General features: G+C 44.0%; 1 protein-coding gene across 1 annotated transcript in view; it reads left to right on the top strand.

Annotated features, from left to right (window-relative positions):
- The first annotated feature begins 9,137 nt into the window (after window positions 1-9,137).
- LOC146801385 (uncharacterized) overlaps window positions 9,138-20,084 on the top strand; it is a 33,453-nt gene continuing 22,506 nt past the window's right edge. Inside the window, exons 1-2 of the mRNA XM_085623705.1 lie at window positions 9,138-9,254; window positions 9,379-9,509. Of these exons, the coding sequence (XP_085479831.1) occupies window positions 9,138-9,254; window positions 9,379-9,509 (248 nt within the window). The remainder of the gene's footprint in view (window positions 9,255-9,378; window positions 9,510-20,084) is intronic.

Raw genomic sequence — 20,084 nt, forward strand, 5'->3', positions numbered from 1 at the left:
TTTCTTATGCATAGCCCTGCAAAATCATCTTTCAATCGCAGGTAATGAAACTGCACCGTGTGTTTTATTGTGAGCTTTGAGCAGTTGTCTTACTCACTGTGGACGTATATCTACTGTTGCCTCTTCATAAGCCTCGAGCCCTATTACCAAACATGATTTTACGCCAGTTGGAAAGGCAGATTAGGACAATGACTTTCAATTACAATTATGTCTTCCAAATATATTAAATGGAACACCCTTATGCGTGAAAACTAGGACAGTGAGATTACAGTTCCTCATGTTGGAAACCCTGCACCAGGATATAAAACATAGAATAGTTGCCAGTTTTAATGACATCTTTTTTCTGTACAAGTACTTATTATTTATCCATGTTTACAACTACTTTAAGACTTTGTTCACATCCCATCGGGTGTACTACCAACGGTGGCTAGGCAGGGATAGTATGATTGGATTACCATCTTCAGGTACATTTCCAGCCAATCTTTCCGATCCTAACGTGTTGAATTACAAATAATCTTGACTTTTTTTCGGTATAAAAAAAATGAGGCAAAGAAGTTAAGAAATTGACAACATCATCCCGAATCCGATCTTTCTTTTGTCAAAGTCACCAACTCACACATCTTGAACAGTTTGAGCAGGAATTTTTAGCCAGATCTCTATGACCAATAACTTGCATCTCTTCCATTGGTCCAAAGTCCTGCAAAATTAATGTATTTAATGTTACTCGCTAGACATGCAGGTGAGGAATTCATGTGAAAAGGAGGTGAAGGGGATTCCCTTTATAATCAAGGACGATATTATGAAATTTTAGCACACCCATTGAAAAATCACAAAAGGTCTCAATAGTACTGGCAACCTTCCTTGTACCCTCGATATTGTGGGCATCACCTCCTGATCCGCCAGCGTTGTCATCATTTGTTTTTAAACTCTTATTCGCATTCTAAATGGGGTAAATTAATAACCATGCTCCACATGCCAAACCTGAATCAATGCAACTACTCCAATTGCTTCCGTGCTGCATCTGTAATTTGCCTCCTGTTGGCCATCCAGTAAAGAATGAAAACATATCTATGAATAAGTCCCTCAACGTTACTACAGTTTTTAGAATACCTTGTGGTCTACTTTACAAAGACTGGTAGCCTTATAATGGCAGGAGCGGTTGTTTTCACATTTGTTTGACGTTCCCGTAAGGTCTTCCACCTATAGCCATCTCATGTTGGACAGACAGTATTCACATAGATCTTGCACCGGATCCTATAGGGCGTTTGATTCGGTACGATCTAGATTATTTATGTATCGGTTTGCTGTCATGTTGTCTATTTTGAGGAATACACAGAATTGTTCCTTGACCCAACTCCGACACTTCACCACAAACAATCCTGTAATTAAATTAGCCCATTTTAGTACAGACTGTTCTTCAGAACAACATTTTCCGCTGGTAGATATAGCCATGCACCGAGCATCCCCGTCTGAACCACTGGCGTGTGATTATCGCTAAATGTCTGGTTGGGAGCTGAAAATGGCCAAACAGATCCACGCCTACATGTGAGAGAATCAGCATTTCATTCCTGTCATGGCTTCCTCCTAAAGGCCATTTAATTGTGAATAAGTGTGGCCTCTAAGTAGGTGTGATCACTTCAGGCGATGAAGGGCCTTGTAATGGATCTGAACCAGAAATATGACCTGTATTCATGACGTTAGGAGTTCCACCACTTGTGCCCGATGACAAACCGATATTCTGCTTTTGCTACTGTACGTTGCAGTTAGTCTATGCTCCTGTTCAATTTGCGAGAAGGAACGTTCACATGTGCGTGGACTGAGTCTTATTTGAATTTCATCTACATAGAGCAAATGAGATATTACTTGGATTAGTAGACCACAAACATCCGGGACTATAACTGGTTTACAGTTTGTTGCAGTGGAGCGTGCAAGTGTTGAGTACAAATGGGTTCATTATAAGCATATTTTTTTTAGAGACTATCAGTCTGAAGGCTTTACATCGCAGCTGCTCCAACACCAACTTCATAAACTGGTTTATGCACCAAGGATGGGAGCAGAGACAGAAAGGGAGCGAGGAAAACACAAATAGATGTGCTTTCCACTGTAACTGAAATAAAATTCTGTGAAGGGCATAAATATAATGATTTAAAGGTATGGATCCTTGAATTCAAGGCAGACCATCAAGTACTGGCACGGTTCAAGGTCCATGAGAACACGTATACCTTCTATGTTGAAGTGGTGGTAAGTGAGCCACTGCATCAGTGGGCGATGGGCGATATCCTACATGTTGTTCATCGTGAACATGTTGATGATGAAACGCCCTGGGTGGAGTGTAGCGGTCATCATGGTCCTTTTCTGCATGAGATCTTAAATCTTCTGTCTATTAATTTAATGTTTTCCCTAAGGAAGGAAAGTTTACTTTTACGTACCAAATCAGTAGGGTGATCTCTAAACTCTAACTTAAAGCCTTTTAGATTTTCTTAAAAAAAACATGCATACCACTTTAAAAAATCACAATAGTGTACAAAAAAATCATAGTATGGCACTTTTTATAGATCTTGTGAACTCAGAACTCACACCTTGTTGGTTTTTCGAAGAACTGTTTCCTGTTCCTCGACCGCCCCAGGGGTATGTGTACAATCTGGTATTTGGACGATGTGGTAGTGTTTAAAATCAAAAAATAATTTTGTTCTTGTCACTGTCTTCTGCGTGATACTGCAGACCGGGAGGAGTCTTGTTTTTTGGGACGGACTCTCCAGCACCCCCTGCCAAGCCTGGCTGCACAAAAAACACGCTGGGTGGAGAAGCGTTTGATTCTCAAAGTAGTTGAAGTTGTTAACAATTTACACAATTACTTTACTATTTTTTGTTTTAAAAAAAATGCCTACAACCATGGCGACTGCTTCAGACTTTGCCTGGTGCTCTAACAATGGTTTAACTCTGTTCATCTACGTTTGGCAACATTCTGTTGAAATCGCTTCAATTGCATTCACAAGAAAAATGTCTCCTCAGCATTCAGAGCTCGATAGGGTCTCTGCATACATATGCGGTAACTATGACTTTCAAACATCCACAATATTACTTTTTTAGGCATGATGTCCCGGATTGTCCATTAGTATATCCAGTCACAACCTCAACTAATGGTCCATGCCCTTTTTAGGATCATGGATACTTTTTGCTACCAACGTTGCCATATAAGGGTACACTTCTGTCGTGATGGATAATTTCCCCTTCTTGGCCATTCTTCAAAATTCCAGCCATTACCAGCTTCTAACCTCCTAGACAAGACGTTTCAAAATTATGGGAGCCATACAAGTTGCTAACCAATGGTCCATTTTTTATTATGGTGACCTGGGGTGTAAGATGTGATCAGGGTTCAATATATTGCTCACTGCCTAGGGATCTGCAGCCTGAACTACCTCTGCCGGGCACAATGCCCTGCTTGAGTCACCATCTCTGTCCGCGGTCTGTGGGACTCGTATGGATCTACTCTAATTAAGGAATTGTGTTATCCTGATGGTAACCGCTAGATCATCAATTTTGTTTGATGGGTTGAGGGTGACTGGGCATCACAAAAACCTTTCTTTCAATCCACAACAGAGTTGGTATCTACGCAAGAGTCTTCAATGTGCTTCCTTTTAGGGTCTACAGGAGTGCTGGATGGCAGACCTGAAGTTTTGGTGTTCTGAGTACCAAAACGGTATTCATACCAATCATGGAGTTGATGCCACTGGGCCAGAAGTTGACTTTTTTAACTTTCGAGTGCTCCTAATACTTTGAAAACTGGTTTGATGATGGAGTTGTCCTTGACATGGCTGAAGTGTCCATCAGTGGTCAGGTAAGTTACCTCCTCCTTGTCATTAATAATCTACAAAGTCATATGTAAACAAATTAAGGACTATAGTCAGAAAGGTGTTCATGTAGGTGTCTATCCTCTATTATATCACAGATTCTCAGCTTACAATAGTATGCGTGATCCCTTGCACCACTTCTACCTACTTTTAATGAGGGTGTTATCCAAGCTGTGATTGTTCCCTTATTTTTAATTCAATATCCTTACCTGTGTCAAAGCTTTCAACCTCCAAGCAGGGGCTCTCAACCTTTGCACCTAGCATTTGGAGCATTAATTCAAACATTAATCTTTCCCCTTGTGTTAACAACATAGTAGATTTTCATGTGAGTCCCCCCAGCTTCGGATTCAGGTCGTAATGAGACTAGCTAGCTGCCCCGGGGTTAAAGACACGCTCATTCACGCATAATCATGGATGTTGTACCCCTAGAGGTGACAATGACATAAACAGTCCATGACGTCCACTTATGGTCTGGTTGTGTTGCAATTGAAGTCTCACATTTTAGCCTTTAAACATCCACTCTGCTTGACTGTCACGCTGCCCGCCAGACCATGAAATTATTCTAGATATGTGTGGTCTGCTGCTGTGCTGTTTAACAGTTATTTCCTAGTTGCGTGGCCTCCTGGTACGTGCTTTGAAAAACGAAATTCAGGCTCCAAGTCTTTGCCAGTTTTTTAAAGCATAAGTTTGTAACGCATGTGTACAAAATTATCCATATTTCATACCAATTTTATCATGGAAAAATTGTGTACTGCCATCTATGATGTCCTCCTAACTTTAATTTTTTTCTTTTGCTTTTAGGGAGCAATGGATTCTACAAAATACAATGAGCTTCTTGCATATGTGCGCAGTAATGTGTATCCGGAAGGTTACAGCAAAATCCAGAAGCAGGGCTTACGTAGACTGTCGAAAAAATTCACCATAGACGGTATTTCTATTTTTTTAAATATTTGTTTATTTATTAAAACTTTATGCTAGACATGCACTTAAGGGATTTGTTTTAATTAAAAAATATTATTTGGGTATCCTATAACTTATATTTAAATAGCAAATTTTTTAATAACACATATTGCATATTATTTATCTTTACTTTTAAATATCTGAAGGTCCTTTATTTGATATCTATCAAAATTCCATCCGCCTGGCACAGACTCGACTCGTTACAGGCTTCCAATAACACCTTGTCGTTTGTCCCAAACTGCCTATTACAATGCCAAATAACACTGTCTGTTCGCCTTTCATTGTTCTCAATGTGAGCTTCTTTGACGGTAAGGGAAACCAGTTCTACAGTATTGTGGTGTCTTTCCCCCGTCGTCAAAGTGTGAGTCACACAGTACATACAACAGGCAATAAGCCTCATCTATTTAAATAAGTACAAATATATAACATTAAAAGACATATATAAATAAACATTATATATTTCAAAATAACATGCAAAGTCAAAAGTAACATAGGATAATATTAACACATAGGAATAGATTTAACAAGAAAGCAGTTTACTGACATAGCCAGGTCGTTCTTATAGTACAATTACAAGACAATCAGGCACAAACACCCTCTGTAAACTTCTCCTCAGAGGCTCTGGACCTCTGATTTTCTAACGCATGTCGTGTGAATGGAGTCTCCCTGAGCTCTGCTCATTTTTTTCCTCAGGTTTTGTATATCATAAACTTTTCCTGATGTCTTCAAGTTAGATGTCTATTTTCCGTCCTTGCGCTTCTTATGTCAAGTAGAGTCTCTAGTCAGAGGACCCTAACGAGAAGTCTATATAGTGCCTCTACCCTGAATATCTGGTAGGAAACTCCATAATTTGCAGGACTTTTTCTCAGAAGACTCTAAAGGATAGAGAGGCCGCCTCCTTGTGTGGATACAGAAGTTTAAAGTCTCAGATAATCCTCGCTGAAGGCAATATTGTGGCTTTGGGACGCACTGGAGCATCCTCTAAGCGTCTCAGTGTGCATGACTTGCCCTCCCCCTTTCTTAAAAAGAGAAAGCTTCAAGTTTTGTAGGTTGCTGAAGTGCCAATACACTATGCTGCTACGCCCACGCTCCCGATATCACACTCTCGGGCATCTGTGGTTCTCCCAGCGCATGTTTCCTCTCATAAACGTGCCAAACCGTCGACGGTCACTACGTTGTCTAAATCTGCAGCTTCTACTACTTTGTCGATGACGTTAACAACGGGTTTCAGCAGGCTCCCTATACCTTCGTTGGTAGCTTCGTCGACGCTATCTTTGTGGACATTTGTTTTTGTCTTCTTGAAAGTTGTCTTGTCGACGATTCCTATATCTTCGTCGACAACTAATAAACCTGTGGCTGTCACGTTAACATCTAAATCTTCATCGACAATCTTGAAGAAGATATCCTCCTCAACGGGGGCGACTGAGGTTTTGTTGACGGCGGCTTTGTCGAAGGCGGCGTTGTCGACCGCGGCTTCGTCGACGCTTGTGACATCGTCGACGGTGGTGGCTTAGTTGACGGTGTTGGGTTCTTCCACGGTGGCTTCGTCCACGGTTGCTTCGTCGACGGTGTTGTCTCTTTTCTTTATGGCAGGTCTCACGTCTAACAAAAATTTTGCATCTCTTCCATTGGTGCCTGTTTCTACGCTAACGCCTGCTGCTGTCGACGATTCGCTCATGTGGCGTCGTCAGGCTGTTTTGGATTACATTACAGTGCCACCAACAACTCAACCACCGCCAAAACTGTTTCCTTCTGCCAATGATTATGATTCTGCCTCGGATGATGACATACATACAACATTACGGGCTGCTCGCAGTCCATCTGACCTTTTCATAAAAAGTCAAGATTTTGACAATGAGGACCAGGATTACCATTATTCTCAGGAGCAAGAGGAGGAACCTCCTGCGCAGATTCAAATGGCACATTTGCCATTATCCCTCATTTTTAATCTCCAATTTATGCAGGACGATTACAACCGCCGTTTCCCATTTTATTCCCACGGCTCTCAACGAGAATCGCCTCCAAATACTCCAGCTCCTCCTCGGCCGCTGGCGGAACCAACACAATCTGTCCCTTTACAAGTACCTCCTACAGAGGGTGACTCTGAAATGCTTCCGCTTACAGAAGAAGGTGAACTCCCGGGTGACGATGATGATGATTCTATGGCTGACTGGGACCATTACCAGATCAATTCGCCTGATCTGCCTCCGGGATCACCAATGAATTCACCTCCTGTTGATAATACAGGTTGATGGAAAGGGCGGCACAGCGTTTTCATCTTCCAATGTTAGTGAGAGAGGAGGATTGCTTTCTATATCATTCTAAAGCTCAGCTTCAGAAGCATGTTCGGGCTGTGCCCATAGTTGATTTTATCTGAACAAGGGTATGAAATTGATTAAAACACCAAATAAAATTCCTTCAGTTCTCACGCGGTTGGAGAAAAAATGTAAGGCTCCAGACTCTTCTCCTGCTTGCCTTTTATCCCAGGCAAAGACGTATTTTGTGATCACCCGCTTGGCACAACGTCACTCAAACAATCACTCTTCTCTAATTACCTCTTCACCTGACCTTGATGGTCGTTGCTTGGATGCCATTTGTAAAAATAATTAAACCAATTCCTCTACAACTGTCACAGCAGCGAATACCATGTCCATCTTGGGTCTATACGACCACCAAATGTGGTCCGAGAAGGCTTGTTTCATTAACCTCTTCCCAGAGCACTCTAGAGAGGACGCTCTCAAGATACGTCATGAGGGAGAAAGAGCATCTTTATAGATCATCAATTGCTCTGTGGATATTCCCTCAACTGCTTTTCGCCAGCTAGCTTGTGCAGCTGTTCTAAGGAGGCATGGTTGGCTTCGCTCTACTTCATTTCTCCATGAATTACATGCAAAAATACTCGACATGCCCTTTGATGGGGAGTTGCTGTTTTGCCAGCACGTAGATTATGTGCTCCAAATAATAAATAAGGACACAGAATTAGCTCGTTCCCTTTGGCACACTTAAGTTTAAAAAACAGCCTGTTCTGGGTGCTCGTTGACGCAGCACCACCTACTCCTTTTGTGGCAGATCAACACAATACCGCTCAAACAATCAAGGAAATCAGCATTTTTCCTCAGTCTTATCAACAACAGACTAAAGGCCCCCCCCATCAGAGTTGGAGGACGAATCTCAAAATTAAATTCAAATTGGTCACAAATAACTTCAGAACATTTGGTATTGGACATTGTTTCAAAAGGCCATGCTCTGGAATTTGTCAAATTCACTCGGAACAGCCCCAAAATCAGTCCTCCTCCCGCTCATCTCAAGGAGCTTTTCCATCAGATCAAACTCATGCTCCAAAAATCTTCAATCTAAGTCACTCCAAAGACTCACAAGGGGCTGGATTTCTATTCACGTTTTTTCCTCATGCTAAATAAGTATGGAGAGTGGCGCCCTATCCTCTACTTGAGGGCTCTGAACAAGTTTGTAAAGTATCAGACTTTATGCATGCTTACACTGAGGAAAATTATTCAGCTTCTCTATCGACAACTTTATGTCGATAATTCATCTATAGGATGCCTATTTCCATTTCCCGATTCTACCACGCCACATAAAATACCTGTGCTTCCGTGTAGGCTACATAGACTTTCAATTCAGAGTCATGCACTTTGGTCTCCGCTACGCCCCCCGGGTCTTTACGAAGGTCCTCGTCCCGGTGATGGCCTATCTACGATTGCGGCGCATTAAAATCTTCCCACATTTGGATGATTGTCTCATCAAGTTTCAGTTTTACCATCAGGCATCCTTAGACACTCAGTTTTGACGGAATCTGTTCCACTCTCTGTGAATGTCAGTCAACATACAAAAAATAAGTTCACGCCGCCTCTTCACACAGCTTTCATAGGCGCTACTTACTCTCAATCCCTCCATGGCCATGGCTTTTGTTTCTGACCACCGGCAGAAACGGATCCTGCTGCTCGCAGCTCACATCAGATCAAACCTGTCTGTTTCAGTCTGCATCTAGAAGTCCTTTCTGTGGATGGCGTCCTCCTGCATTTTTTTTGATCCCGCATTGCAGACTGAGGAGACGTCCAATTCAGTAAGAACTGGACAAGCAGTTGCGCCATTTCTCCGGTTCATTCAGTGACCGTATCTTCGTAACCTCTCTCATCGAACAATCTCTGCGCTGGTGGACGCAACCTCGCAGATGTGACTTCATGCTTGGCAAAGGCTCCAGAACTCGTCCTTACCACGTATGCCTCCCTGGAAGGGTGTGGCGGTCACCTTCTAGGATTGTCCATCAAAGGCAAGTGGAATCTGTCCCAATGTTCTTTGCACATAAACATGCTAGAACTGATGGCGATATTCTGTGCAATCAAATCGTTACAACTTCTGCGGCTAGAGAAATCAGTACTCATTCAAACCTACATCACCACCAGCAAGCACTTAACAAGCAGGCCGGTAACAAATCTCTGATGCTTTCCCAGATAGCTCAGAAGATCTGGCTTTGGTTCATACTCCATCAGATCACGCTCACAGCAGACCACCTACCAGACATTTCAAACATTCTGCCTGATTCTCTCAGACGGTCCACGTCATCGATACACGAGTGGGAGTTGCATCAGCCGACTCTGGATTTCGTCTTCAGCCTCTGGTGTCACCCGTGCTTGGATCTCTTTTCAACTCCACAGAACAGCAAATGCCAGCCTTCCACAGGTTGGCTTACCCACAACCGGTCGTGCGGGAATACACTTTAGATGGACTGTTGCAAGATATTGGCCTACGCTTTTCCACCAATCCCGCTGGTACCTCAACTGTTGTGGAAAATGCAGAGACAGCCATTTCACATTTTCCTGATTGCTCCCCTGTGGCCTCGGAACGCATGATTCTCAGAGTTACTGCTCTGCTCACAATGCGAGCATATCCTTCTTCACTCCCGGGCCGTACCTTCTCATGATTAACAACATTTGTATCTGCCATTTGAATCCCAGTTTGCTAAAATTGTCGGCCTGTAACCCGAGTGCCTTGAATTTCGTCACTTAAATATTTTGCCTTCCTGCATAGAGGTTCTTGCCAGGGCGCGTGCGCCTTCCACGGTGAATACCTACAAACTAAAGTGGAAACGCTTCTGCCATTGGTGTTCGTCTGCTAACATCCACCCAGTGCACGCCTCTCCGGAACAAATTCTGCCTTTCTTTTTGCATTTGCCATAGTCTTGACTTTCTCATTTAAGTCTAAAAGTATTTTTTCCAGCAATTTCTCTTTTTTGCCATGACGGCTCTTCCTCTCTCTGTTCCTCTATAGTGAATGAACAGTTCTCTAAGGGATTCTTCAAGATGTTTCCACCCATTCGGCCTCCTCCACCCACATGGCATCTTAACATCGTATTTGCGCAACTTATAAATGCGCCCTTTGAGACAATCCACGCAGCAGATTTTAAATTCATAACCTGGAAGGTTGCCCACCTGCTTGCTCTGACTTCCTCAAGTCGAGTGAGTGACATGCACAATTTCACAATCCAGCCTCCTTTCCTCAAATTTAAATCAGACTGTTTTATCCTTCAAACAAACCCATCTTTTATGCCAAAGGTGCCGTCCGACTTTAATCTTAATGAGTCTGTGATTTTAAAAACTTTTTTTCTCATCCGCAATCTCCAGCGGAACAGAGTCTGTATTCTTTGGACTTAAAGAGGTGCCTCAAATTTTATATCAGCAGAACAGCACCCTTTCTCCAATCTGACAAACTGTTCGTTGCCTATGGGCGATTCTGTAAGGGACATTCTGTTACCAAACCAACTATTGCACGTTGGATTTCTTCATCAATATTTTTATGCCATCAGAAACCTGGAAAACCTCTTCCATCATGAGTGTGGGCACATTATACAAGGGCGATGTCCTCCAACAACTGCCTTATTCGATGATTATTCAGATATGCCGGGCAGCTACGTGGTCCAGCAGGCACACTTTCACGAGTCACTACTGCCTGGAGGCAATCAACGAAACCGATACTGCAGTGGGCCAAGCAGTTCTTCTAAATCTTTTCGAATAAGTTGAGCCTCTGTTAATTCCCTCCTCCTAGGGTTGTTTTTATTTTTTTGATTCTATGATGCTATGTCATTGTATTTCATGCAACTTTGAGACTGCAACTTAATGGTTTATGATTACTGTTCACTAGTCTATTCAAGCATGTGAATCTATGAAAGACACCCCAATACTTTAGAAGAACAAATGTTACTTACCTGTAAACTGTGGTTCTCTAGTATTGTTGTCTTTCATAGATTCACATCCGAAACCACCCTCCTCCCCTCAGAGGCTCTCTTCTCCGCCTAAGACTCTTTTTTTTACTCTTGTGCTAATAACATCTGAGGTCCTGAGCCTCTGAGGAGAAGGTTCGAGAGGGTGTTTGCCCCTCATAGCCTGAAGTTTGGACTATGAAAACTTCATGGATATATCAGTAAACTGATTTCTTTTTCAATCCATTCCTATGTGTCAATCTTATCCTATGGTACATTTTACTTTGTATGTTGTTATGAAATATATAATGTTGAGTTATATATGGATTTTATTCTTGTATATTAAAATAGATGAGTCTTATTGCTTTTTGACTCCCACTTCGACAACGGGAATAATCAAGCAGATGAATCTATGAAATACACCAATACTGGAGAACCACAGTTTACAGGTAAGTAACATTTGTTCTTCAGCCATGCACCCAGTGGCGCACACATCGAGGTGCCTGCGATTCTGAACAGGAATCCACTGGGAAGCCCCATATCTGTGTGCACCCTTGGTCTCCAACCAGAGGCCGTCAACCCAAGTAATCAATGCTGGTTCCCCCCCTTACTCCATTTCCAACATCCTTTTGGTGTCACAAACGTCGTCACGGAAAGGTGTTTGAAAACACAACATTTTAATTGCAAGGGAGAATATGCATGCCTTTGATATTACAGGCTAAATTCCAAATGACAAACAGATTCTCCAAGCCCGTCAAAAGCAAGCCGCCAAAACTTCCATGTTTAATTTATGACTTCCTCCATTGAAATAAGCAGTTCACAAACTAAAACAACCAGCCTGTTTTGTTGTGGCCATTAAGGTTCCAACCCTTGTTCGTAGCCCTTTACGGCCAATTTGTAATTGTGCAACTTTTAACATTTTATTTTTTAAAGTACATTTTAAAAAATATATATATATTAGAAATATGGCTTCTATTACATGGCTTCATAACCAAATCCCGTGTTAAAAAATATGGGTTTTTTGAATCAACTAGTTTGTAGACATATTTTAATTACTTACATATGTTTGAGTATGTTTAGAGATAAATTTTTAGATTTGGTTTCTATTTGACATGCATACTTTGTTAATGCTTTGAACTTTTGCTTTTTCTAATAGATGGCAGTTTGGTGTACAATGGTAGAGGAAAAAGCACAAAAGTGATCAAAGGTGCAGAAGCTGCAAAAAGAATTTTTTTTTAATTTCATTCTTCCCGTATTGGTGGCCATACTGGGATAAATAAAACTTCAAAAAGTATTACCAGAAGATTTTATTGGCCACATATGACCATTGATATTGAACAATGGGTGAGTTAGGATTTTTTTTTTTTTTTTTTTTACCAAAAAGTTGCATATTCAGAAATGTGGCATAAATACACAATGCATTGGTAATACATCAATAATGTCTTCTGATGCATTGTCGCCATAAACATATACACTTTCTCAACATGGCAGTAACTCAGTGAGACCTTCGAGGGCCAAGTAGCAAAAGTACTGTACTAAATGACACCACCATCACTTTAATCATCAATTAGAACCACGTAGGTCAGCCTCCTAATATTTTTTCACAGCACACCTTCCAGTCTACTATCCCAAGTGGTGTGTGGCCGACACCTGAGAACTCAGCAACTCTTCATCTCTGTGCTCCAGTACTCTTCCATACCCATACACGCAGCCTCCGGCCTTCTAGTGTGACAACCCTCCTGTCTTCGGTCCCAATGTCACCAGCGCATACTCAAGCAAATTACTGGTCAAGGGGGCCCATATGTTTCGTGGACCAGAAACACTAGGCAATAACTCAGAGTATGTATCAAGCTTCTCTCGGCATGTCACAAGATCAGTAATCCAATCCTTGAATTTCGGGGCTCGGCCCCTGCCCCATCCACAAATCACCCTCCTCTTTGCCATCAAGAGACCGATTTCCACAGGTTTCCTATGTGCTGACTGTATCGGCTTGACATACCCAAGCAACGCCATCTATGGTGTGGGGTCAACATGCGTATGCACCATATGAGTCAGCGCCTCTAAGACCTGTCGCCAATAGGCATTTACCTCTGGGCACACCCACGCCAGGTGCAGAAAATGTGCCCCAGGGTCCACACATGATGCACAGCTATCCGTCTCTCTCAGCCGATACCTATACATTTCAACCTGTGTGTATTATAGTCTAGGCAGGTAATGTTAGTGTATCATTCGGAGTGTACTGCTGGCCGCCACTCTTTTAGTCTGCATACAGCAATACTCCCACTTCTCATCTGAAAGCTTCTCAGTAAGCTCCGCATCCCATCGTGCACGTGAGAGCGGGTCAGCTATTTCCCTTTGACTGTGTACTGTTCTGTAAATTAATGAGACCAATCGTGTGGCCGTCTTGCACTTCAAAATTACCTGCACCGGAGCACACGCCACTGGTTCACTCGAAGTTCGGAGTAATAGCTCGAATACCCTGTCTCAACCTCATATACAGAAACGGATCAAGTGGGGTTTGGTTTGGACACCGCAACATCTGCCCTGCAGTGTGAAACCTTCACTCGTGATACAAGTCCCCCCAGTTCTGAATATTCATTTCTTCCCTGAACTTATGCCACAGTGTCTCCTGCATTAAAGGCAGATTTGGATGGTACGTGAGTGGTAACAAAGCCGCGTACTGCATGTGTGTCTTTAAAATGCGCCCAATTTGACGCTAAGCCTCGATCGTGCAAGTGACCATCTTTGGTGTCTTATCCCTACGTGCAATATTGGTATCGGATGTGCAAGCCAGTGCTCAGCCGCCACCTGTGGTATATACTTTGGCTGTGTCACCGAGTACCAAGCGTAGTGGGCCTGCGCGCTGAGGTAGTATAGTTCAACGTGTGGCACCCCAAATCCTACTTGTGAGTATGGGCTACTAAGCACCTCCCATTGCAGCCTCGGCTGCCGACCTCCCCAGAACAGTTGCGTTGGCTCCAACATGAGCGTCGTACAGAAATTTCTCCCTGGCTAAAACGGGATATTTTCAAATAAGTAGATTAATTGATGCAGGAGCACCATTTTAATCAAAGAGATTCGCCACCTCCATGGACAAGGGGAGCGTGACCCATCGGGTCACACAGTATGCAATTTGTGTTATTGCACTACCATAATTGAATCTTTAAAGCTCGTCTTTGTCCCTCGTCATTCTTACCCCCAATTAGCGCAGGTCCTTATCACACCACTCCAAGGGGTAATCGAACGTAAATTTATGCGTTGCCTGTGTTAGTTGGAATATACTGGATTTGTTCCAGTATATATGAATCCCCGTCAGTTTCCCAAACACTAGAAACTCCCGCAGTGTCGGGTTAAAATTATCTTGAGGATTCCGGATATATAATGTAATATCGTCTGCGTATAAGGATATAAGGATCTGCCGCAGATTGCATCTCAATGCCTTATCATTAAGATGTTTCCGCTGTTTCCCTGCTAGCGGAACGACTGCAATGGCAAAGACTAGTGGAGAGAGTGGACACCCCTGTCGGGTACCCCTCATGATTGTAAGTGGCGGCGACTTGTGTCCATTTATAAGTATCTTTGATATTGGTACATTATATTAGTAGTCTGATCCAGGACAAAAATAGGTGGGGTTTGCCCATTCGTAGCATTACTCCAAATATATAATTCCACTCTACCAAATTGCACGCTTTAGTGGCGTCAAGGAAAACGGCCGCTAGAGGCAAATCAGGTGAGACATTGATAAGAATCGCAAACAGTGTCCGTAAGTTATGAGATGTTGCCCTTCCCGGCACAAAGCCAGACTGTTCCGGGAGTCCCAAATTTTCCAAGAGCAAATTCAGGTGATTGGCAATTAATTTGGCTATTACCTTAGTATCGCAATTTAGGAGGGATACTGGTCTATAGGAATCACACTGCCGAGGCAATTTCCCCGGCTTCAGCAGCGAGACTTTAAGTGCTTCCCTCATAGATGCAGGAAGGGTGCCCACCTCCAGCGATTCCTAGTAGACTTCACTCAGAACGGGGTCCATAATATCTATATACGTCTTATAAAATTCAATAGGGGTGCCATCCGTTCCAGTGGCTTTCCCGGATTGCATACCCATAATAGCTTCCAGAACATCGTCTAACTGAAACGGTGCACATAAAAACTATCTTTGCACATCAATAAGCGACCCCGGCGCCACATCCCCCAAGAAACCCTCCATATCTAACTCATCCTTTCTGGTGGTGGTATACAATTGCCTGTAATGCCTCGTGAATGTGCTAAGAATGTTAGCTGTATCCCGGTACACCTCACCCTCAAGTTCTTCAATCTCCAGGATATAATTTGAATAGCTAGGTTTCCTAAATGAGGATGCCATGAACCTCCCCGGTCTGTCATCCTCTCCATAGCAGCATGCCCCCCATTATTTCCATTGAAAGCATGTCTCCCATTCCGCTGTAGCTATATTTTTTTTACGTGAGTGTGTCTCTGAAACGTGGCAGATGGTTTTCGTGCCATCTCCTCCTCCATCCATTTTACCTCCCTCTCCTGCCTGTTTAATGTGTTAGTGAGATTAGTCAGCACCCCGAACACCTTGGAAATGCAGAACCCTCGCATCGTTAGTTTTAACGCCTCGAAAATAATTTCTACACTGTCGACTAAGCCTTTATTATGGGCAAAGAAGTCCTGTATTTCCTCCAGCAATTCCTCAACAGAAGACCTCTTTCAGCAGCATGGTGGCCTGCAACCTCCAGGCACCTCTCGGCACCCTGAGGTCCGTGGAGGACAGCGTGAGAAGAAATCGAGCATGATCAGAGTATGTTCTGGCCAGATGTTGCACCTTCTAGTTCACGTGGCCCAGCCCCCTAGACAACAACCAATAATCAAGTCTCGCCCATGATGCTGCCTGCGCCGTGTAATGTGTGCCTTCATCAAAGCCCGGGTGTGCATGCAAGCGTCTACCAATTGATATTCATCAATTGTGTCCCTGAGTATCCCCATGCGCCTTGTTGTAATGGTGGGAGGCCGGGTGCGATCTATCACACCCTGGATTATAGGAGCCCGTCTCAATTATCTTGGGCCAAAGCGCATTGAAAAAAGCAGGGTCATCCAAATTTGGCCCATAACAACAGGCCAGTGTAACCGACAGCGAGCCCAATCTCCCCCACGCTATACAATATCTCCCTTGTGCATCCCCAACTGAACCCACAAGATGAAAGGCCACCTGTCTTTTATTAAGTATAGCCGTCCCACGCGTATAAGAAGATTAGGAGGAGAAAATCATGTGTTCTGCCCACTTGGTGGCAAAGCCTCCAGCCACCTGTGGAGTAAAATGTGTTTCCTGTAACATGGCAATGTGTGTTTGATGCCTGTCTAGATTCGCAAGCAATTCTCGCCTCTTCCGCGTGTCCCCTTGCCCCCGAACATTCCATGTGACAATATTCAAACTCAGCCATACTCCTGATCAACATACATGCCCCCAAGTATTATTCCAGCATGGTATGGTGCCAACCCTCCTATTATATCACATAGGCTTTTTGACGATCCGAGATGCACAACTTTGAACTCAGCCAAAATCCTCCCTAGACCATGTTCATTAGCATCCTTCTTGGAGGTAAACATATTGTAACCATCAACTTCCCCATTGGTTCACACCCCCTCCCACTGAAGCAGCCCCAAATTCCCAGCAATGTAGTCCCCCCCTGCCCTCCCCAATCCAAACATGACAATCGTATATGCCACAACACCCATCTCGGAAGCGTAGCGAACCGCCCCAGGGTAATACCCGCTGGGGGCTTCCACAAAGTAGACGCACAATCACCTCTCGCCCCAAAAACAAGCCGAAGCTCCCCCCCCCCCCCCCCCCCCCCAAGGAAACATTTGGGCTCCGGGGGCCAGAGGGGTGCCCGGCACAAAAGATAATTCGCTCGCTTAGATCATCCGGTAGCAACAGTACTCAGCCTCAGTCTCAACGGTTGCCACTTCGAAAACAGTGTACAATAAAGTCTCGAGGGTGACCCCTTCGTGTCCCTTTGCAGTAGCCTCCAGGGAGTACTCTGCCTCTCTCTCCGACACCAACCGCTTCGCAGCTGGACCTCCGCAACCAGTACGATTCGATCTTTTCAGGTGCTTTACAAAGTCTTCCACTTGATTCGGCGCGGTGAAGAAGTGCTTATTTCCCTGATATGTCACCCTGAGGCACGCCGGATAAAGCAACGCATAGTCAATTTGTGCCTTTTGCAGTTTAGCCTTGACCTCCATAAATTTACGCCTCTCCTCTTGTACCATGGGCGTAAAGTCAGGATATATGGAAAATGAATTCCCATCATACGTCAGAGTCTGTTTGCCTCTGGCAGCACGCAGAGTCACATTGCGGTCTCTGTAGTTTAATAGTCTCGCAATAATCTGACGCGGACTCCCCCCCCCCCCACCCCCCATACCCCCCCCGGCTGCGGCCGCGTTCCAAGAGCTCTATGGGCACTTTCTACAATGAACTAGCTTGAGAATGCTTCTGTGGCAACCGAGGATAAAAGAAGCTTTTCTATATATTCCTCAAAGCGTCCAACATTGGTTCATTCCGGAATTCCCAGTACGCTTAATTTTTGCGCCGACTGAGCGCTTCCAAGTCCTCATTCTTTGCAGCAATTACCCTCAACAGATTATCCATCCGGGCAAGCCGCATGGCCTGGCTGGAGGTCACATCATCCACGTCTGATATGCGCCGTTCCTCTGCTGTTAGCCGCTCCTCATGCCCTTAGAATTTGTGGACTATGGCATCCATTGTTGTCGACATGCGGTCTACCTTCTCAACAACAGTGGCGAAGCCATGGCGGATATCCTGCAGGATACTTTGGACGTCTGTATCTGGCGCCGCAGCTCCTTCCTGCGGACCATTCCGTCCCTGGTGGGGTGGACCTGTTTGTGGGGCCTGGGTTCCGCGCCTTCTCAAAATTCAGTTTCGTTTGCCTGGCATCTGTCTTCCCCATACTGTCTCTGTATCGGTGGTATAGGCCTAGCGTCGATCCACATCTACCTCACCATGCACCAGGTCACATTCCTGTCTCCCGTCCAGCATCCTCTCCCTGCTGCTCATTAAACTCTCCAGTCCTTGCCGCGCTCTTCGTTCTCCGCTCAGGCTAGTATCTCAGCCCTCCTGGCAATCCGCTCTGATATCGCCCCTCGGTAATATAATCGCAGGTCAGCTCTTCGGGTCTCCAATCTGCGTGGCGAACCCTGCTCCCAACGGTCACCCTTTCAGATCCGCTGCCACCTCAGCACTATCGACGCCTTTGACAATCCATATCCGGCACCCAGGTGGGCTGCACCGGTGAACGCGGGTGTCTGAAGCGTGTGATGCCCCTTCAATGTCTGCGAAATCGTTTCCCTTCCGCAGTTAAGGCAGTGACCCCAGCAGTGCATACATCCCAGACTCCCTGTTGAAAGCAGCCCGTTATGATTGGGGGTCCCCACAGGTCCGCAGCTCAATGTCTTCAAATGCCCCGTCTCAGAAGTCGCTCCCCGTCTCCGAACTGCTCCAGGGTCTCAGCTCTGCCCTTTATCGGCACTCGACTCAGCAGCTGGGGGGGGGGCTCCTTCTCCGCCCCGCACGTCCTTTTATCTCCGCACCTCAGCCGCTTCCAAGCCACGATCGCGTCACGGGTCCCCCGCTATTCAGGTACTCCCTTCTCCTTGCCCGGGTGTGCCAGCAACTCCTCCCTCACTCTCGAATATCCGCTTCGAGCCGCCGTCTGGGTGCAAGCCCGCACCGATCTCCGCCGCCTCGGGAAAGTACGGTGTGCAGGGCGCTCCCCGAGGCATAATGCCTCGTGTTCAACCGCGGCCTCAATTACTCCCGTCAGCCGTCCTTTAGTCCTCCGTGTATTCACCCGCAGCATCCCTGCCTCACCTCCCGGCCGTCTAACTTCGGATGTCGCGGACCAAACTTCACCTGTATTTCATTGAGGTGGCCTGAAGGGTTTCCGCTGCTTTTGAGAAAGTCTAAACCTGCCGCATCAACATTCAAGCAGGATAATTTATGGATGAATGTACCGGGCTACGGCAACCTCATTGAGAGCGCCCATTCCGTTAGCGCGCCACCTTGCGCCCCCCGTGAGCTTGCAATTTTCTAGTCATTCAACAATAATTTTTTGGTGAACAAAAATTCATACTTTACTTAATGTTTTATATGGCATTTGTAAAACTTTTTTATTCTAAAAGAATTCCACATTTACAATAGCTGTTTTTTATCTAAAAAAAGGGTCTTTTGCCACATACATTAATTATATGGAATATTGAGTAATTCAAATTTATATTTATGAAAAAGTGCTGCCTTAATTTGAAAGTGTCATTAAGTGTTTTTTAAGCAATCTAACAACTATACCATTGTGTATACCATTTTAAACACGCTGTATGTTATGGATATTTTGATTTAAAATTTAATGATTTGCAGGTGTTCTTGAAATAATTACATTTTTCAAAAATAAGTGAGGCAGGTACTGTAAGTTTTAGGTTTTTCTATTTCCAAAAATACTACGTACACTTATTAGAGATCATAAGTCAAAAAGTTGATGATAATTGGTTATTTTTTTAACCTATTTAGGAATTGTTATTTAATAGATTTCTATTGATTTTATAGATAAAGGAGTGTGATACTTGCCAAAAAGAACAACCTGCACTCCCGATTGCAGCTGAATTAAAACCAATTAAAGTAGGTACTATATGTCTTATTTAATTCTTTATGACCTTTACTGTATGTGTGATTTATAATTTCAATTGAAAAGGATTGACACTTTACTTAATTATTAAATTTGAATGAAAGAAAAAATAAATTGTTTTTATTTTGAATACCTACTTTTCAAATATGTTAATTTACAGGTCCAAGAAGTTTGGGAACTTTTAGGAGTTGATTTAATGGGACCTTTACCAACCACTCATTCCGGATACAAATACATTTTGACGGCAACTGATTACTTTTCAAAATGGGTTGAGGCATTCCCACTCAAATCCAAGAGTGCTGCCGACGTGGCTTCAAGACTAGTTCAAATTTTCCTACGCCACGGAAGTCCAAAACGGG

This window comes from Triturus cristatus, chromosome 8, assembly GCF_964204655.1.
Source record: "Triturus cristatus chromosome 8, aTriCri1.1, whole genome shotgun sequence".
NCBI lineage: Eukaryota > Metazoa > Chordata > Amphibia > Caudata > Salamandridae > Triturus > Triturus cristatus.